At 27.1% G+C, this 23077-nt stretch overlaps 1 protein-coding gene across 1 annotated transcript; it reads left to right on the plus strand.

Moving 5' to 3' along the window:
• The first annotated feature begins 117 nt into the window (after positions 1-117).
• LOC145844036 (T-complex protein 1 subunit eta-like) lies at positions 118-20208 on the plus strand. The gene is made up of 16 exons (XM_082951363.1): positions 118-162; positions 1404-1487; positions 1950-2019; positions 3605-3711; positions 4741-4830; positions 5666-5754; positions 6177-6348; positions 6833-6997; positions 7419-7496; positions 8234-8344; positions 8802-8899; positions 9818-9950; positions 10881-10997; positions 11609-11715; positions 18806-18881; positions 19942-20208. Exons 1-16 carry the CDS (start codon positions 160-162, stop codon positions 20077-20079), a joined length of 1638 nt encoding a protein of 545 aa, XP_082807489.1. The 5' UTR covers positions 118-159; the 3' UTR covers positions 20080-20208.
• Positions 20209-23077: the final 2869 nt, after the last annotated feature.

Consider the following 23077-nt stretch of genomic DNA (forward strand, 5'->3'; position numbering starts at 1 on the left):
AATTCAAACAAGTTTTGTCATGGTTTAGTTTAAATAAGTTGAGTTTATTATATATATAAATTTTTGAATCTTTATTTATAATGTCTAAATTTTATTTTATGATATTTTTTCTGACAGAATTTTATAAATTAATTTTAATTTCACCCTCTAAAATAAAAAATGGTTAGTTTGTTGTTTATTCGATTTTATATTTTATGTTCTAATAGTTAATTTTTTAACAATAAAGTTCTAAAATTGATCTTGTAATGAGTAAGCATAACTGAGTTTTATTTTTGTAAAATAGTTATAAAAAATGCTTAATGTTACAAATAGGTTAGCTATTTGGTTTTTAGGGATTTATTTTTGCTGCAAATATAGTTGAAACTATGGAGCAGTGTTTAGAAGCAATTAATTTATTATAGCTGAACTCTACAGTAAGTAGGGGTTTTTTAAATTGAAAAACTTGATTACATTAAATTAGTAATTAATTATAATTTTTGATTTAAAAATTTAAAAACATATTAAACATACTCTTAAAATATATATTTATGATAATATTTATTATTATAAGTTGTGCATCAAAAGTGTAAATGAAGTTATAATTAATTTTTTTTAAAAGATCATCTTTTGGAATTTAGTCTATATTATTAATAATTAAAAATTGTCAACAGAAAATAAAACAGTTTTTTATTGTATTTTAAGAGTCAAAAATATGTTAACTCATCCAATAGTTTAAAATAAAAGTTGTTTTAGTTTCTAGTATTGTAAAACAATATTTATTACTAATGTTTGATTAGAATATTGAAAATGTATAGGCATATCTATAGTTTTTTTTTGGAAGAATACATAAATATCTTCACATAAAATAGTTAAAAATTTTTTTTTTACTAAATTGCCTGACTTATAATTTTGTTCAAAGTTTTCCTAATATTTTTTGTAAATTCTTATTAAGGCTTGAAATATAACAACTATTTTTTCTAGCAAGAATTTCTGGGTACTTGTATAATGCTGCAAGCCCCTGCATTATAAATAATTTATAAGAAAAGATAAAATAAAAATTAATATTAGGAAGTAATTAGTTATAAATTTGTCAGTATATAAAAAATGCTTACCATTTTCTTGTATTTATTATTAAAGTGCGTAATGAAATTAAACAAAATGTTTCCTAAACTCAAAAATACAATGTATTCTGGTACTTACAATCTTTATCAAAATAGCATAAAGTTACAAAACTAATATTTTAAACATTCAGAAAGAGTAATTTTGTTCAGGGAGAAATAAATACAGACCGTGACTAAAATTGACCTCTTAATAAAACACAGAATATGTGTCTGTGTATTTAAATTGTATCTAAAATAATGATAATCATTATAATGTTTATATGGTATAAATGTGCTTAAATATTTTTTTCTAATTTACAACAGCAAGCTCCAATCATTTTGTTGAAAGAGGGAACTGACACTTCTCAAGGTATTCCCCAATTAGTGTCAAACATCAATGCCTGCCAGGTTTGTACATTTAACTTAATGTTTGTATTTTGATATTATGCCCGAATATAAGTTCACATTTGGTTTCCAACGTCAACGGTTTGGTTTTCAATGTAACATATAATGTTTTTCTAAAAAAAGAAGCAAGTCGAACCACCTTGTTTTAATGATTGCACTTCTTTTAAAAAGCCTGATAAGAAGTTAATCTATTGGCACAGGGACTTTAAAATATTTGAAATAAATGCCACAATTTTAACTTTTACATGAAGTTAACATTGATACCACAACTTTTTTTAATTATACATAATATTTTTAACATACTTTACCTAATATCAAGCATCAACGACTGCCTGGTTGTATATTTAATTTTATATTTGTCAAAACATTTTGATTTTTACCTATTCTAAGAAACAAACGTTTCAGTATATGGGAAAATAATATTGATTGGTTTCACAAAACAAATAATTTTTTACATTCTGCTAGGTCATTGCCGAGGAAATCACCACAACTTTGGGTCCAAGAGGAATGGACAAACTGATTGTTGACGGCAGAGGTAGGCAAAATAAATTTTTTGATCCAAATAATTGCTAAGTTTAAGACTGAAAAGTACTATTTTTAAAACACCTTAATTGAAGAAAACACTTTATGTAAAAATATAACTTGGTAAAGTCTTAAAAAAAATTGTATAAGATAATAAATAAAATTGTTTTGTTCAATAATTTTTGGATTAGTGAATAAGATTTAAAGTGATGGAAATCTAAAAATATTTTAATCAAAATTATTAAAAACAAATTGAGCGTTTTTTAAAGATGTGAAACTTAAGCTAAAACTGGTATTGTGAAAACTATATTTTCTGGCCATCCTTTAAAAATACTCTATTTAAAACCAAATTAATTTTAGTAAGTTTGATAATCAACTTAAGGTTTTTTAAGATCTATGATCAAATCCAATTAACTAAAACTTAACCCAGACTCGCAGATACCTAAAAGTTTAAATTTTTTAAGATGCTAATGTTTTGGTAAAAAAAATATTTATGTTTTCACAAGCTTTGATTTATATTAGAGCTTCGATTAGTCTCACCTTAAGAATTTAATTGACAAGGTATATTCTTAAAACTTTGATAATGAAACAGTATTACAGTACTAAAACTAATGCTATCAACTTATAAAACCTAAGAATTATTTACAAGGCTTATAATTATCCTTAGTTTTTATATAGTACAGTGTGTATTGTAAGCTTTTTCTAAGTATCAATGGTTAAATTTTAAATGATGTACATAATAGTTATGGATTTTGTTTTGCCTAGAATTGAAATCTTTAGTAGATACATAAAATGTATCATTTATATTTATGAAAAGCAACTAATAACATTAAAACAAAGTTTTGAATCTTCATATTCAAAAGGCATTGCATCCGTCCTAATTACTTACTTGAAGTATAAAACCTTGGCAATGTTCGTTAAAATTAACTCTATAGTATATTAATTATAAGTAGTTATACAACATTTTACTTAAACATAAATGTTTATTTATAGAATGAGTGTTTGAGAAATTTAATATGATTCACTGAGTTCACAAGAACTACTTTCTAATACTATCAACAATTTTAATTTAACACTAAATGTTTTGTTAATTCACTGATGAACAGGTTTTTAAAAAAAATTATAATTTACAATTTCAAACTATATTCTTCACGCGAAAAGCAACAATTTCATTTGACTATGTTTTTAACATGCTTGATCTAATTATTTTCTTAGTTCATAAAGAGATCACATACACATATTTTTTATTAAGAATCAAAACTTCTTACTATATTCACCACAGAAAAGTGACATATGTTTTTGTTCTAAATGTTGTATGAGTTTACTAATAAACCAATTTTATTGTTACTAATAAATAACTTAAGTATTTCTTCACAAGAAAAGCAACAATTTCAAATAACTATGTTTTTAATGTTTGTTCTAATCACTTTCTGAATTCAAAACAAGATCACATACACTGCTTTTTTATTAAGAATTAAAGCTTTATTCCAAGTTCTCCACAGAAAAACTAACGTTACTTTTTGTTTTTAGTATTGTGTGAATTTACTGTAAACCCATTTTTTTTATTACTAATAAATAACTTAAGTATTTCTTCTCAGGAAAAGCCACAATTTCGAACGACGGAGCGACAATTTTGAAACTTCTGGATGTTGTCCACCCCGCGGCTCAAACTCTTGTTAAAATTTCACAGGCTCAAGATTCAGAGGTGAAATATTATCTGAATTGAAGTTTTATAAGTTATTAAGTAGTCATGCAACTGTAAGTTTGACCTTGTTGAAAATAAGCCGAGTTAAACCCATAACTACTCATGGTTGCCGCTTTACCAGGAAACCTGGAATTTGACAATTTAGACAAAAAACCTAGAAAAATCTTGAATTTAAGACAATTTTTACATGTTTAAAGTAAAATTTCAATATGACACAAAAATCTACCATATCGATAAAATTTGTTTATCATCATCAAAACTTTTTTAATCGAAAACATATTTTAAGTAGCTTAACAGTATCTTTCGAATGTTTTTGTACTATCTAACACACTTGTTTACCTTGAACTTAAGTTTAAATTAGAAATAGACCCTAAAATGTGTACTTTTAAAAACCTGAAAGAAATTTTGAAAACCTGAAATAGTTTGCCAGAAGTCAGTGGCAACCCTTACCATTCGATAATAGCTTTTAAATTAAGTTAAAATGAGCAACCATTCAGCTACATTCAATTTTTTAGTTTTTAACATTTTTTTGATTGTAAAATGTATACTACACAAGATGGTCATATATTGTATAAATACTGTTATTCATAAAGTTGGGTATCATTAGTTGAATAATATGAATTATTATCTTGTATAACACTACATAATTTTTTTGTCATTATTTTATTTTAAACCATAGTATTTATTAAGTTTGAGATTGCACCACAAATTACAAGCAAAAATAAAAAACAAAGGTTTTGATAGTTTTTGACCTTTTAATGAGGCAGTTGGTTTAAATTAATTTTCAAGTTTTGTTTATTAAATATAATTAATCTAAAATAAAAAACAAAAGTCTAACTTTTGATATTTATTTAATATTTATTAAGTTGGAGATGGCACCACAAATTATAAGCAAAAAAAAAAAATATTAGTTTTGATATTTTTTAACCTTTTAACTTTTAATGAGACACTTGGTTTAAATAAATATACAATTTTTGTTGATTAAATATAATTTATTTTAATTATTTTTAATAATAAGTATTTTTCAAGGTCGGAGATGGCACCACCAGCGTCACCTTGTTGGCCGCCGAGTTCCTCAAACAAGCCAAACCCTTCATTGAAGCCAAAATTCATCCTCAGGTAAGTAGTATGTGTATAGATATTTACTAAAATAATTAGATTTCAAGACACATTTAATAAAAAGGAATTCGTCCTCTGGTATTAAAAAAAATATGTTTGTCAGGTTTATTTATTATTATCTATTCAACTTTGTTTAAGACGACAATATATTTAAAGTTAGATAAAGCTTTGTAGCTTAATATATGGTTTTAGTATCAAAACCCTAAAAAAATTAAATGAAATTAAGATTAAAACTTAAATGGCTTATATATAAGTGTGTAAGAAAAACAGTTGATCATAATATGTTTTAAAAATGGTGTAGTTTATTAGGTAAAAAATTAACTTTCTATTTGAGTTGCTAAAAATTTAAAAACAGAAATTTTTTGTCCTTGTGTGTTCGTTTAAAATATTTTACTTATACAAAGTATATAAGATTTACAACAGATCATTAAATTTCTTTTAACTTATTAATATGCTTTTTTCTTGACATTAGTTTTGAAAAAATAAAGCTGTAATTTTTAATGTTAAGTATTCCGTAAAACTAAGTTTTAAGTTAAGTATAGTGGAAATGAAGTTAAAATGGTTTGCTTGACATTAACAATTTAAAAAATTTAAAAATTGATGAAGTTGTAAATTGTGTTCTTCAGCGATCCATATGTTTTGAATTGGTATAATTAAAAATAAAAAGTTTTTTAATACAAATTATTATTTTTATTTTACAACAAATCATCAAGAGGGCATACCTGAAAATTAATATTAGGTTTTAAAATATACATCATTTCTTTACATATATCATATTAGCATATTATTAAAGCAATATTAAAATGTTGGTTTTATATAATAAATTTATTTATAGATCGTCAAGAGAGCATACAGGAAAGCCACTCAGTTAGCTGTGGAAAAAATCAAGGAAATTCAGGTTCTCACCAAAAAGGACAACCCTGCGTTAGTTTTTATTTTAAATCAAGATAAACTAAACAATTGACGTTAAATTAAATTAATTAAGATCATTATTGGTCAAGTGCGGCACAACTGATCTCAGCAGCAAGCTGATAAAAAATAAACAAGTTTTATTATATAAAAGTTAATTTTTTTCATAAGTTTAAAATAAATTAATACTTATTGTACCAACAGCAAACAAAGAGCACTTCTTTTTTTTTGCGGACAGAGAGCTTAAAAAACCAACTTTTATTAAGTTACTAATTAAGAATGTGTGAATGTTTTCGTTGATTAAAAAAAATTAAACAACGAACAGAGAGCACTTCTATTCATGTGCTTATAAAACTAACTTTTATAAATGATGTTACTAATTAAGAATGTGTGAAAGTTTTTGTTGATTAATTAAAAAAAAAGTTTATTTTAAACAGCGAACAGCGAGCACTTCTCATCAAGTGCGCGGCAACTGCGCTGAACAGCAAGCTGATCGCCTCGTACAAGGACATGTTCGCTCCAATGGTCGTCGACGCCGTCATGCTGCTGGACGATTTGCTGCCACTCAAAATGATCGGCATCAAGAAGATCTCCGGCGGTGCTCTCGAAGTTTGTTTCGTTGATTTAGAAATAAAATTAGACTAGAACATAGTAGAATTTTAGAGAAAGTTACACACTAACTTTATGCAGTTTTAAACTACTTGGTACAATTTAAATTAATTTCTTTTCTAGATTTAGTAGTAATTTTCTGTCATATATACTTGATTCAAGCTTACACTTAAGTGAAAATTACATAAAAGTTTTTAGAGTAAAGTTATTTTAATATTCTTGATGGTTTAATATCACATAGTATAACATATATTAATACACTATATGAACAAAATACTGTATAAATAATTGATCCACGAATAGAAAAAAAGTTTAATTAGTATCGAATAACATTTTTAATGACCCCAAATCAATACAATTTATGATTCTATTCTAAATTTTACATTTTATAATTTATTAATTTCTCAGGACCCCAAATTAATACAATTGATGATTCTGTTTTAAATCATAACTTGTACACTTTATAAATTGATTAATTTCTCAGGACTCCAAACTTGTATCCGGAGTCGCCTTCAAGAAGACTTTCTCCTACGCCGGGTTTGCCATGCAGCCCAAGGCGTACAAAAATCCCAAGATCGCCCTTTTGAACGTCGAACTCGAATTGAAGTCGGAGAAGGAGAACGCGGAAGTCAGAGTTAACAATGTAGAGGTATTGTTTATATTCAATTTTTATAACTATCTTATTTTAAGCATTTTTATTGTATTATTTTAAATTTGGTTTAACTGATGGAATGAGTTGTTTGATAGTTATTTATTTTCTTTCTTCTCTGCCTGGTCTTGAGTGTTTTTGATTTAAAACAATAAAAACAAGTTGTTTTATAGTTATTGCACTTTGACCGAGGAAAAAATTATGCTTTAAATAATATCAAAGTTGATTAATTAATGATAAACTTAGAATAAAATAAAGATCTCAAATGCTGACGTCTTCAAAATCTAAAATATTTTAAATTTTGTGCAAAAATAATAATTTCAATTAATTTTGGGACTACCAAAATGCAGGTCAATAAATATTATTTAAGATATTTATTTTTTAATATTTTCAAGGTATATACTTTTTAATATTTAAATAGGACTACCAAGACGTGGTTGACGCGGAATGGCAAATTTTATACGACAAACTCCAGGCCATCCACGAAAGCGGAGCACAGGTTAGTTATTTATCAAACAGTTGGTAATTTTGATTTGTTTGATATTACAGTTTGGATAAAAATTGTTTCAGTCAGAAAATACTAATGCAAAACATATAATAACCACATTTCATTGATTGAAAGTAATTGCTTCAAGTAAACTTAATGCTTTGCCAAAACTATTGATTTGTTTAGTTAAGGCACAGTTAATTTAATTTTTTAATACTTTATGAAATAACTGTAAGTTTTAATTTAAAAACATAATTTCTACAACACTGTGTTTCGTTGATTGATAATTTTTAGTTAGAGTCGGTGCTTCGTAAAAACTGTTAGCTGATTTTATAAAAGTTAAAATAAATGGAAGAGAACTTAAATGAGCTCCTTATTAATTTATGTAGACAATGCAATAAATAAAGTATTTAGTAGTTTAAATTGTCAATTTCTCAAACTTGAAAATAATTCCGTATATAAGGCTTTTGAAACTGAGATAAATACAAATTTTATTAAAATGTGAAATCAAAATACTAAAGTGAAAGTATCGGAGGCAAGCAGTTCATGCATTTAAATCAGGGTTTCCCAAAGTGTACCATTTTAAAAAGTTATGGGGGCCATGACTTCAAACTTATACCAAATATTTAAAAGTTTATGATAAAAGCAAAAAAAAAGTATTTCAGGGTAGTTTACTAATTAGTGATATAGCAACCAAGTATTTCGGTAAAAACAGATAAAAATGAATTATAAATTTGTTTTTTTTTCAGGTTGTACTGTCAAAGCTTCCCATTGGCGATGTGGCAACCCAGTATTTCGCCGACCGCGACATGTTCTGCGCTGGCAGGGTTGCAGAAGAAGATCTTAAAAGAACTATGAAGGTAATTTAATTTATAAGTAATACATAACTAATTGATTTTTTTTTGTAAAACATAATTTAAGTATTGAGATAAAAATAGGGACTTTGTCTTGAATTTTTCGCTTTAAAGAATAATGAATCAAGATAAAATTGTAATAAATAATTTTTAAAACATTAATGAATCAGCTAAATTAATCGTTCAAGTGGTCCTTGATTAAACCTTCATAACTTGAATAATGATTTTCTAAACATCTAAACAAATAAAAGCATAACAACAAATTTTTTTTAAATGTCTACGGTATTGGAGGCACCATTCCGTACCCCGGTTCGTAAATAATTTATTTAAATTTAAGTAAATTTTAATAAAAGTAATTTCAAGTTTTTATTAAAAACTGTATCGTACTTTTTAAATTATCATTCAAACTTCATTACAAAATTTGATTAAAAATAATTTTTATTAACTTGAAACATTTTAAAAGGCTTGCGGAGGCACCATTCAAACTTCGGTTCAAAATTTGACCGATAATGTTCTGGGAAGGTGCGACGAATTCGACGAAGAGCAAGTCGGCGGTGAAAGGTTAAAAAAAATAATATCATTAAATATAACTATTAAAAAATATAATTATTAAGAAAAAACCGTAGCGAAACAAGTTCACTGGATTATATAACAATAACAATACTATACTGTTATTATTAAATATAGCTAGTAATTAGTTTTTAATAAGTAGATATTTAAAAATATATGTATCAAGCTGTTACCGTTTAAAATAAATGAAAGGTAAACAAGTAAAAATTTACTATAACAATCATTTAATTTAAATTAATAATGTTTTAAGATTCAATTTGGCAACAATCTGCACTTAGCTCAAAAATTAAAAAGTTTTATTTAATATTTATATAGAGTATAATATGATAATATAATATAAGTATAATTTTATTATTTTACAGTTAATTTAAATAAATAAAATTAAAGATTTAATTCGATACTAATCTGTAGTTGTTCGAGATACAAAATCAAAACTTATGATAAGTATTATGTTATTAAGTCACAATACTCTACTACAATAAAACAGTTGAACTAAACTGTTAAGGAGTTGAGGTTTAATCTTATATTAAATAAAGGTATAAAAGTGGGAGGTATAAAATCATATAATAATTAAGTTTTTTTTTTTGTGGATCCAGTAAGTAACTAAAATAAGGCTCAGCGATGTGCCTAAATTGAATCTGCAGGCTCAAATTTTTATATATTAGAAATAAGTAGTTACACACTAGCTCCAGCTTCATTTTAATTTACTTTCATCAAGAAAGCCTTTCAGTTTTACCACGTTAAATCAATTATTTTATTTCAAAAAAAACTTCTTAACAGATTCAACTTTTTCCGGGGTGTTAGGTAACACTTATAAGTTAATTACAAATGTATCTCAAGAAAAAAAACAAATAGAACTCACATCAATCCCAATAGTTGACTTACATTAAAACTACATTCAACTTACAGGTTCAACTTTTTCCGGGGATGTCCCTTGAGCAAAACTTGCACGATTTTGCTGAGAGGAGGGGCGGAGCAGTTCATGGAAGAAACTGAAAGGAGCTTGCACGACGCCATCATGATTGTCAGGAGGGCCATCAAGGTATGAAATATTTATTAGTTGTATAAATTTATTGTTTTTAAAGTTGAGAAATTACATTGTAAATTATATTAGTATTTTTTATAAGTTAAATAAAAAGCCTTAACGATACCATCATGATTGTAAGGAGAGCCGTTATTGATTTGTCTACTGGGTTGTTAATTAAAATGTTTGTATGGTACATTAAAATCTGTAGATTATAAACAAAAAAATTAAAAGGGCCATTTAAGTTGTAAATTTATTGCAATTGAGTATTAGTTGTATTAATAATATATTTGCTGGAATAATGTACTAAACCATAAAAAAGTAATATTTATTTTGGCCATCAAGGTTATTAAGCAGTTAAAATAATCAATTTGTATAAATAATTAAATTGTTTCTCTGTTTTATTTAAAATATGCATTAAGATAATTTTTGATAAGAAATTAAAAAGTAATTATTTTAATGAGCTTTTAATCATTTATTACGTACGCTTTTATGTTATTAAAATTAATTACAAGTTACGTAAAATAATTAAATTTTGTTCTATATTTTTGTTCAGCATGTAGGTTATATCTGAATTGTGAGGTTGAAATCGATTAATGTTTATTTGGAATAAAACTAAAACCTGGGTGTTAATTAAAAACTATTTACAGTTCAAGGATGTTGTTGTATGGATATCAATTTAACTGTCAGAGTTTTACTATTTAAAATAGTATTTTTTAAAATATATATGTTACTTATATATGTTTTTTAATTAAATAAATATTTATTATTGCGCTAACAACTAATTTATTAAGAACTACTTAAATATTTATCATCATTTAAGACTTTCAAATGATTATCAAAAGTTAATGATAATAAAACAGTTATTTTAAAAGATGATTATGTATATATATTACCTAAAAATATGTTTTGATAATTGAGTATTTGTTATTAATGAAATAATTACAGAACGACGCTGTAGTGGCCGGTGGTGGCGCTATTGAGATGGAAATCTCAAAATTTCTCAGAAACTATTCAAGGACCATTGCTGGAAAGCAACAACTTCTGATTGCTGCCTACGCCAAGGTTTTGAATATTTAATTTATTATTATTTTTGACTTTTTTATAATAAAAGTGTACTATAAAGTACGTAATAGCGTCTTATGAAAAATATCATTGTTATAAAAATACTTCTTGTTTTTATAAGATAAATAATTAAATATTGCCGGAAAACAACAGCTTCTTATATAATAAAAGGTTTAATATTAACACGAAACAATATGTCCATGTTTTGTTTTACATCTTAGTTTCTAACAATCAATTAATATTTGAATAATGTTTATTTTATTGAAAAATTAATTATATGCTTAAGATAACTTTTTTACGCCAAGATTTAATACAAGTAAAAAATGTGTTAAAAATCTATTATATACTGAAAATGATTAACCTTTATTTACCTGTTATTTTCTAGATATTATGGCATGTCATGTCAGATGTGTGACAAGTAAAAATTCAGATGTAGTAATACAAAAAACTTAAATTTCATTAATTTAATCAATGTTTTAAAAAAAAATTCAGCTACTAGAAATAATTCCCCGCCAATTGTGCGACAATTTAAACTGTGTTAATATTTTACAACAATAAACTATAAAGTATACTTAAAACACATTTTTTTTTATTTTCATAATTTTTTCCAGGCACTTGAAATAATACCCAGGCAGTTGTGCGACAACGCCGGTTTCGACGCCACAAACATTCTGAACAAACTGAGGCAGAAGCACAACGGGGGCGACGAAGGAAAATGGTTTGTAGTTGAAGTTTATTTGTTATTTGAATTGTTGAACAGTTTAGCAAGAAATTATTGACTGCTGTACAAATTTACATTGAATAGTTTAGCAAGACCGGAAACACATCAAAGAAAAATAATTTTTGTTAAAAAATAACAATATGCTCTCTGAATAATCATCAGTGCGTTGAGCAAGGAAGGTTGTAGCTTTGTTTTGCAGAAAATTCATTAAATAAAAATGTCACTTTCTATATCTGAGCGTTTTCAGTAATTTAAACATCAACACTGAAAGTCCTTTTTTTCACACAATGCAACCAAATTGTCCTAACTTTTATCAAACAATATAGCCCTGCTTATCAGTTGTACTGAAATAATCATCAGTGCATTTAGCAAGGGAGCTTTCATGGTTGATTGCAACTTCGTTTTGCATCAACAAAAAATCCCTCTCTATCGGAGCATTGCTGAACTTTTTGCCATGCTGAAGTCTTTAAAAAATTTTCTTACTCCATAAATTTTTTCTAGGAGTATTGGGGAACTGAACACTTGTTTATTTAAGTTTATTTGTGTCAGCGTTCCTTTTAATTCAATTTTTATTTTTCATTCTTTACCTTATTTAGTTTATATCACCTTAACTATTAAAGAAAGTTTTAAAGCAAAAGGTAGTGTTTATATACAACATGATAATATTAAGTAGATTCAGAAAGTTCTACTTAAGTTTCTTCCTAGCAATGCAACCAGAGATGTGTATTGTTTCTGTGAAAGCTTGTATCTTATCTATTTAAATAGCTAAATAACTTAGTTTTCCCTACATTAAGTGGCTTGACTTCTTCATATACATTTCACTTTTGCATTTTTCACAAGCAGACTAGTGTCCATTACGCAAGTTTACTAAGTTTTAATGAATATTCAATTAATTTAACAATACAAAAATGCAGTCTTTTTGATTTTATCAGGTACACATATAAAATACTCTCAGCTCTTTAGATCTTTTAATAGTCTATGAAAAGTTAATAAGAAGTTTGCAAATTTTTGTACTTTTCCACGACTATTTTTTTCTGATAAGATATCTAAATTTTTAAAAGTTTTGAAAACTTCACAAATTTTTTAACGTTTGAACTTACAAAAATCGTCTATGATTAGTTGTTGTTCACTCAATGACCTTTAACTTTTGAGCCTTAAATTTACTTATATACATCAACATATCTTCGTTAGTAGTAAGATTAATCATCATTGATAGAGCACCATCTGTTGCAATGCCTACTATGTTTTTTAAAGCTATTTAGAATGGTGATAATATTTGGCGTTTTGATTAAGTAAGTCCGTCACCATTTCGGGCTTCTAAGTAGCTAAATTACAGGCGCCTGCTACAGCACCCAGCTAATTTTACTTGACTCATAATAGTCATAAGAATCACCTGTGCGTTTCCATTATCTTGGAAATAGCTAATTCTTTTAAGTTTTGTCACCAACTAAAATTCGTACACATACAATAAAAAACAATCGATTTCCAGACAAAGCAGATTCGTCAACTTGTATGAAAAATAAGAAGTTACTCATCGTTACAGTCAACTATTTTTTTCTATACATTCCAACAAATGATCTTTTAACAATATTATTACTTAATGGGATTAGGCGTATAACATTGTTCTCGAGGTCAACAATATCTAGTACTATTACATAAAACTAAATGAAATACAATATCACCTTGGTTTTCATGTTCTCCTCCACTTCAAGACGCTTACAAACATCTGACGTGAATCCTACATACCTCTTCTTCCTTACCTACTTTTTTTTAATAAGTTTCTTTCCCCGTCTTCAATATAGTCACCCAAATTGGATCCACGTGACATTTTCGATTATAAGTTTCAGCTCAATTGTTAACTACATATCTTTGCATTAATTTTAAATTTTTACTAAAACAACCTTCGAAGGTAGGGTAAGTTTGTCGATTTTAAATTTTTTTTGACTTTATATTTTTACAAATAAGTTTCATAAAGTCAACATAAATAACATCTGCGGAATTAATTCTGTTGAAATGTTTTATCAGGTTTTTAAGCAAAAGACAAACACTAAATTAAAAGATTCTTTCAAAAAAGATAATTTTAGTTTGTTTTGTTCTCATTACATTAGTATAAATAAGAAGTTACACATTGTTTTTAATCAACTTTTTTCCCACACATTCTCCCATATCATCAACGTTTCTTTTAACAGCATTATTACTCAATGGGATTCTACGTAGAACATTGTTCTCGAGGTAAAGATATATAATAATATAACATAAGATAATATGAAGTACCATATTACCTTTGTTTTCATGTTCTTCTTTACTTTAAGACGCTTCATTTCATTGTACAAACATCTTACAAATTTCTTCTTTCTTATAAGCTGCTCGAACTTGTCTTCAATATAGTAACCCAAATTGTATCCACGTTACATTTTTGATTATAACAGCTCAATGCGTAATTATTAATTACACTTGTTTGCAAGTAGTTTAATTACGGCCTTGATAATTTTTTCAAAATGTTAAACCAACCGTTTCTTTTTGATATGTTGATATAAGTTATTGCCGTGAAAAAAAATTTGTTTTTAAGGGTTGTGGGCTAGGGGACTTCTTATTAACACGTTGAAATAGCCCACATAAAATTGTGGCTGATGACCCGCAATAAGTTAAGCATTCATAATTTTCCAATATCACTTTACTCTCTGTTATTCCTGAAGACCTCCGCAACAACTTCGTCTCCTGGGTCTTGTGGTTCTTGGATTGAATGTGAGACATTCTGTCAAAACGGTTCTGCTTTGGTTTCCAAAAAACCATCTTTGCGCTTCTTGCTCGTGATCTCATGATGAATTAATTTTAGAAGAAAGTTTTTATGTTGGTTATGTAGATGAAATATCGGAGTTTTAACACTTAGCTGATAAGCTTTTATTGTTCTATTAAACTTTGGGTAACATTCTGGCTATATTTCTTTGACTAGTTAATGAAATGTTCGTAAGAAACTTGCAAATGTTTGCACTTATCTTATTTTTTTTAAAAAATAAATCACCATTTGGTTACAATAAAGAAACTAATATGTCGGTTGCCACTTTCAACGAGGTGAGTAGGCGAATGCTTAACTAACTTTTAAAGTAGCAACCAGTTGCCTTGTATAGCGCAATGGTTTGTGAGTTGTTTAAGATTTTTTTTTAATCATACACGTGTTCAACCCAATGTTCATTGACCCATCATTGACAGATCACCGTCTGCTGCAATACCTAATATGTTTTCTGGAGCTATTTAGAATGTTGATAATATTCGGCGTTTTTATTAAGTAACGTCGTCACAGGTATAAGCTTCTAAGTAGCTAGATAACAGGCGCCCGCTACAGCACCCAGCTAACTTGACTTCACTCAAGATATTGATCGACACAGGATCAGAACCACCCGTGCTGTGCGTTTCCATTATCTGGGAGATAATTCTTCATACGTTTTGTCACTAATATCATTCGTGCTCATACAATAAGAAAAAAATTATTTCCAGACAAAGCAGATTCGTCAACTTGAAAGGAAAATAAGAAGTTACGCATCATTTCAATAAACTTTTTTACCACACATTCTCCCATTTTGTCAATGCCTCTTAAAACAGCATTATTACTAAATGGATAGTAATATAACTTAATATAGTAGCCCCATCTGTTGCAATACCTAAGATAATTTATATGAAGGAATTTGTTTCCAGGTTAACTTGTGTGGGAAACTAGATGTTACACATCATTTCAATCAACTTTTTTCTGCACATTTTCCCAATTTATTAATGCGTATTTTAACAGTATTGTTACTCATATAAATTGTACGTAGAACACTGTTTCTGAAGTGAAGAGTTCCTTCCAGTACTTTTGTTACGGCTGTAATATTTTAAGCAAAAAATTATACTGGTCGTTTGTGTTTTAATTTCTGGATTTGAATTATAATAGAGAAATGATTTTTTTCTTTTTATGTGAAAATAATTTGATGTTTTTAATTTTGATAAAACATAGAATTTGCATCGTAAAACTTCAATGATAACAAATAAGTTGCGAAGTTTGAATTTTTCACACCTTCCTTTTCATTTGTTAAACCCATTAATTTTTGAAAACCTGATATTTTACTCTTAAAAAAAGCAGAAGCAAAGGTCTTTTAAATAATTTTATTTATTATTTCTTCGTCGACTTATCTTAAATTGAACCTGGTTTTGCTTGGGTTTTCACCATAGATTTCATTCATCTGTACATATTAGCAATCTAAATATACATTTGTGCACACATATTTATGTTTAATTGTGATATATATTTGTTTGCACATATTTATATTTATTTGTAACCTCCTTAAAATAATTTTGCTCACATATTTATCTACACATTTGTAACCGTTATATATACTTGTACACATACATTCATTTGTATATTTGTTACCTTGATATATATTTATACACATATTAATCATTAAAAAAGCAGTTCATAGATGTTAATTTTATCAACAAAACAATGTTTCTGATAGAGTATTTTTCAGCGTAACTATCAGCGGAGGCAATAAAAAATTTTTTTATTGCCTTGCTAGGCCTGTAGGATCTCTGTTTTCTACCTGTTAATTTTTTTAATACGTTTAGTATGGCAAGAACCCGCTAAAGAAAGAGCATAGTAACATGAACGTTTTTTTTCCTCGCCAACTGGTTAATCCGTGGTACAAAAAAAAACTAATATATACATCATGTTTTGATTTCCGATAGGAATACTTGCCATTATTATCCACCGGATAACATTTTTTCAAATCGTTTTGAACCGTGTCAAGAATGACCTGTTGAATTTTGCACTTTATATTTAAAAAAAAAAAAATTGTTTCTAAACTATTTTTTAACCACCTGTTGTGTCAGGGTGCGATGAGAGAAACAGTTGAAACTGTATTTATTAAAATTACTAAAATATTTATTAAAATTATAAAGCTTCGGTCAGTACACATGGTACAACTGAAGGTTTCATTATTGATTTGTCGGAGGTGTTCAGTATAAAATTTGTTCTAAAACTAAATTAGTTTCTATCAAGTGAGAATAATAAACAGTTGTTTGACTAAACTTTCAATACTACAGTACGATCGAAACTGGGATATTTCTTATTGGTTTGTCACTTATATCTTGTAAATCTTTGCACTCTTGTCTTGTCCATTCGTTTTCATCACCGTTAAAAATCTGAATATTTTTTGTGCTTTCTGCACTGCCATACTGAATTCTATAAAAATTTTCTTAACTCCATAAATATATTCTTGGCCTATAGTTTCGCTGTTTTCGGCCTCTTAACTTTATTAAAATATTTAATATGGTCATTGGCCTTTTGGCCATACTAAACTCCATGAAAAATCGTCTTTCGCCGTAGAACTTATCTAAAATTATTTGTTTGGAGAAAATCAAATTTATTTTCTCCTCCATCGACATTTTTCGGCATTTGATTTTCTCCTCAATAATCTACAATATTGATGTAAAATTAGTCATATATACTAAAACTATTTGCGGAAGCAATAAAAAATTTTTTTATTGCCTTGGTTGGCCTATAGTTTCGCTGTTTTCGGCCTTTTGGTCATTGACCTTTTGGCCATACTAAACTCCATGAAAAATCTTCGTTCTCCATAAAAATTTTCTAATAATATTGGTTTTGAGAAAATCAAATTGATTTTCTCCTCCATTAAAAATTTTCCTGCATTTGATTTTCTCCTCATTGAGCTACAATATTGATGTAAAATTAGTCATATATACTAAAACTATTTGCGGAAGCAATAAAAATTTTTTTTATTGCCTTGGTTGGCCTATAGTTTCGCTGTTTTCGGCCTTTTGGTCATTGACCTTTTGGCCATACTAAACTCCATGAAAAATCTTCTTTCGCCGTAAAAATTTTCTAATATTATTGGTTTTGAGAAAATCAAATTTATTTTCTCCTCCATCGACATTTTTCTTCATTTGATTTTCTCCTCATTGAGCTACAATATTGATGTAAAATTAGTCATATATACTAAAACTATTTGCGGAAGCAATAAAAAATTTTTTTATTGCCTTGGTTGGCCTATAGTTTCGCTGTTTTCGGCCTTTTGGTCATTAACCTTTTGGCCATACTAAACTCCATGAAAAATCTTCGTTCTCCGTAAAAATTTTCTAATAATATTGGTTTTGAGAAAATCAAATTGATTTTCTCCTCCATTGTCATTTTTCTAAAAATGCAGATCTACAATATTGATGTAAAATTAGTCATATATACTAAAACTATTTGCGGAAGCAATAAAAGTTTTTTTTATTGCCTTGGTTGGCCTATAGTTTCGCTGTTTTCGGCCTTTTGGTCATTGACCTTTTGGCCATACTAAACTCCATGAAAAATCTTCGTTCTCCGTAAAAATTTTCTAATAATATTGGTTTTGAGAAAATCAAATTGATTTTCTCCTCCATTAAAAATTTTTCTGCATTTGATTTTCTCCTCATTGAGCTACAATATTGATGTAAAATTAGTCATATATACTAAAACTATTTGCGGAAGCAATAAAAAATTTTTTTATTGCCTTGGTTGGCCTATAGTTTCGCTGTTTTCGGCCTCTTAACTTTTTTAACCTTTTGGCCATACTAAACTCCATGAAAAATCTTCGTTCTCCGTAAAAATTTTCTAATAATATTGGTTTTGAGAAAATCAAATTGATTTTCTCCTCCATTATTTTTCTGCATTTGATTTTCTCCTCATTGAGCTACAATATTGATGTAAAATTTTTTTTTAGCAAATCTTTAATTTAATTAAACTTGATTTACTTGTACTAAATTCAAAAGTGCATTATTCAATTGTTTTTTAAAAAGAATGACTAGTTTTGTTTAACTTTTGCAGAAAATGATAAATACTTTTTGTTTAGACAAACATGTTTTTAAAATTGCTAAACTTGATATTTATTCAAACTTTCTTCATTGCTTTAATAAAGTAAATATTGTCTTAACTAAAATAAGACCTTTATTTACATTCCTAATTAGGTGCATTGAGTTTTTTTACCTTATCAAGAATGCAATTTTTTTGAAAGGTTGTTAAGATTAACAAGTAATAATTAACAAATAAACTTCAACTACAAACAACTTTTAGGTTCGGAGTTGACATCAACAATGAAGACTTGTGTGATAATTACAATGCCTGCGTGTGGGAACCTTCCATTGTTAAGGTGAGATAGTTACATTAAGTATTTTAAGTATATTCTTTTAGTTAAATTTGTCTGGTGTTGTTTTTACCACTAATAATATTTTGAGAAAATAGTTTTTATTTTAAGTATTATATACTTTTTTGACTTAAACATAATAAAAATGAACTAAAAAATTAAATTGAGTTAGAACTGTATTATGAACTCAGGTTTGGCTTGAAAATATAGTTTGAGGGTTTTGTATAGAAGATATTTTTTATAATAACCATAAAATACTAGATAATTGAATATTATTCACAATATTACAACACATTTTCTAACGACTTGATATTTTAGTGTAATAAAGAGTTCAAACAAGTTTAACTTTTTGAATTTAAACTTAATATTGATTCTATTTTACAATTTGTTATTATTAACTAAATTAAATATTAACTGTTATTATTAACTAAATTTTACAAATTGTTATTATATTAATGCAACCTAAATTTTCACACATTAAAAATAAATTGGTGTTCATTGAGCATCATTTGAAATACTAAAGTATGGAACTTAATTGTTTGATAAAAAGTCCGTAAATTCATTTAATTCTGTATAGTTGGCGGCCATACTTTTGAAAACTACTAATTTTTAACTTTATTTTCAAATCGCCTTGGTTAATGGAGAAAAAATTACAAGCTTTTTAAACTCTTGTTGTAGGTTTCAAACTAAACTCTTGTTTCGAAAGGAGAAACAGTTAAGTTAGAAAAGCAAGAAGTTGTTATGTAGATACTATCAAGCAGCACATAACTATTTGGGATACATGCTTGATTCACAATAAACCTAATAAACCAGAAATTGGCCAGTTAAACATAAAATTTCCTCAAGTAAAATAAATAAATGATAAATATATTATACTAAAAAATTAAACAGAAAAACGTATTGAAATAAATAGTTAGGCAGCAAAAAATAAATTGGTATTTAATTATCATAGGAAGGAATCGATTGTTTTAATTTCTGCCAACGGGTGTTTATGAAAAATAATTCTGGGAACCCTGAGTTAACAGCAATGATTAAAATTAATTACTAAAAATTAACATTTTAACAGATAAACGCATTGAAGTCGGCCAGCGAAGGAGCTTGTTTAGTTCTAGCTGTTGATGAAACAATCAAGAACCCCAGATCGGGTCAGGGTGAACAACAATTGCAACAACCCGGAGGAAGGGGTATGAGAAGACCCATGTAACTACGTTGCTACGACAACTGACATGTTGCTATGCAGTGACATTTGCGTTGCTATGTATTTTTAGTTTTATTGATTATAGTTATAGTACCTTCTATATTGATGTTGAATAAATAATTATTCGGATTTAAATTATTTCTATTGAGTTATGAGGGTAAATTGATTTAGTTTAATACATTTTAAATAAAATAGTTTAAAATGTAAATTTGTTTCAAAAAAAAGAATATTTTTAATTAAAGAACTGCAAATTTTTGACTCAGTTTGGTAACTTGGCCTTATAAGTAGATAATACTTTAAGTCTCCATAGACGACCAAACTATAAGCATTATTTGATAGTATAAATTATTTAATTAGTGTATTTCATTTCTAACAAAGTTGAGAGACGCTTTTGAAAGTTTTTAAATTTTGACACTGATTTTAATATTTACAAGTGCTGCCCATTTACATAATTATCAATAGCATAATAATTAATATCATGACTAATTTATCGAATGCATTATGGGCTGTAAATGGTAAACCATTGTAGTTATGTCAAACATGTTCTGAGTTTAAGTTGTTAACATCAAGTAATTATAATACAAAATGGCTTCATTCAGAAACCGTATGACCATTAAAACTCTTTTTTTAAATGTATGTGCAAACCAAGCTAAACTTACTGTTTAGAAAATTGTGCAAGGAAAATATCAAACAGTGCGTTACAAAAAATTAGCGTGTCAAAAAAGATTAAAATGCCCGAAATTTGTGCCAGAATCCAAGTATGGTGTAATGTTAGATTAATTTATATTTGTTTTAATTTATATCATATCTTCAAACATCGATAGATCAATAAATCTCCATAGTCGATTAAACAGTCGACAATATTTTTTTACTTGAACTATCAGGGTTGGCACACACTCCGGGAATTTTCAAATTATAGAAAGTCTCGGGGAGTTTTTTTTTTTTTAATTTCAGAGAAGTTTAAAGATTTTTGAAAAATCTCAGGGAAATTTTTTCTACATCTAGAATGAGATTTAGTTAATCCAGTTTCAATATTTTGCTCAAAAAAGTTAATTTTATTCATTTTTAAGTGCTTATTTTTAAATTTTTAAGCCTTGCGGCTAGTTCTTCAATACTCTTTATCGGCTACAGCTTCTACGATAACTATAAATTTTTTCTAAGGATTTGAAATAAACTCAAGGAAGTTAAATATTACTCAGGGAAGATTTTTGATACAAACCCGAAGTTATCTAAGAAGTAACTTAGCTCTTTGCCTACAAACTCTAGAGACGTTTTTGACAATTGTTATTTTTTGACACTTAGTTATTTTATTTACAAGCCTCTTTGTAAGATAAACAATAATAATAGTATTAATATCATGACTAGATAAACTAATGCATTATTGGCTGTAAATTAAAAAACTATTATAGATAAGATAAAAATTAAATAACAAACTTGAGCTAAAAGTCGTAATATATGAAGCCAAAAGATTAACTAGTAAAAACTATTACTTAATATCAAACTAAATTACTGTTTAATTAATAATTGTTATGCATATTGGTTCTACTCACAAATTTTACGACGATGAAACTTTCTAAAATAAACAAACAAAACGACTGTATTAAGCTAACTTCCAAAGATTAAGTTAGCTGTACAAGGTAGAAAGTTGGTTGTACAAGGAAAGTATTAAACACAAAGTGTATTTAGAAATTGACGTGTCAAAACAAGGTTCAAATGCCTAAAACTAGTGCAAGAATCTGAGTATTGTTTAATGTTAGCTTAATTCTTATTTGTTCTAAAATTACATTGTTCTAAAAGTCATCTTGTTGTAGACATATAGGCTATATTAATTGTAAACATCAGGGTTTATAGGCGTCAGGCTGATTTTTTTTGAATATTGACAGAACGTCAGTTTAAGTGATTAAAAATTTCTGAATTAAAAAAAAAAAGTTGGAATTATTTTATAGTAGATTACTGTACTATGAATTTCTTTCTAAATATGCATTTGGTTTTAAAAACCTAAACATTGGAAAATTTCAGTTTTTGTCTTTTCAAATGCTTAAAAATCTTAAAAAATAGATTAGAGAATATATATATTTTTGAGTAGACAATAAAGTTTTGAACTTATTTCTCAATAAGTACTTTTTTATAGGAGATGCGTCGGAAATTAATAGTAATAAGTAACATTTCTGAAATTCTAGAATTTTTTTCATAGTTATTTTAGTTTTGAAAATATATTTAAAACTTCCTACTAGTAATGTAGTTTTTTTATTGACTCCTTTAATATTATTTGAAAAGAGGCGAGTATGTCAGGTTTGCCAAAAATTCTGGAATTTGACAATTTAGGTTAACATATCTGGAATTTTAGAACTTTAGCCTAAAAACCTAAGTGTTTGAACAAAATCATTTAAAATTTCGACTAGATCGGTCATATTTTATAATATTTGATCAATTGAACTGAAATACTCTTTACTTAGTTCGCTTGAAAGGGCTTTAAATATTAAAAAAACAAGTATAAATATTTAATGAAGCTTACTGCTAAAATCCTTAACTATTTGATTTAGTAATAAAGACTTAAACGTACTTTACAGTCGTAAACAAGTTTTCAATAGTATTGTTTGTTGAACGATAAAAAAAGCCCTCAAAAAGTTTGGTCTAAGGACCTGGTGTACAAAGGAACCTTTTGCTTATTGAGTCGTACACCACAATAACTAAGTCGTAATTATGTAGTTTTCACAATATTAATTTTAAAGTGCTAACTGAACAACGATTACATAAAAAAGATTTGATTGTTCTAAAACGTCATTCTCGATAAACTGTGCAGTCTTTCCCTGATTGAAATCTACCAAATGTGCTAATGGTAGATTAGGCACCTTGTTGTAGTAAAGATCAAAAAGTTCAACTAAGTTGGTTGTGATGTAAAACATTTTAACAAAGAAAATTTAAGAAATTTAAAACTTTTGTGCTAAGTATGTGCTTCATTGTATTTTTCGCACCACTAGTTAAATATTAAAAAATATTATGT

Source organism: Thalia democratica, chromosome 9 (genome assembly GCF_965202585.1).
Source record: "Thalia democratica chromosome 9, ktThaDemo2.hap1.1, whole genome shotgun sequence".
In the NCBI taxonomy this organism is placed as follows: domain Eukaryota; kingdom Metazoa; phylum Chordata; class Thaliacea; order Salpida; family Salpidae; genus Thalia; species Thalia democratica.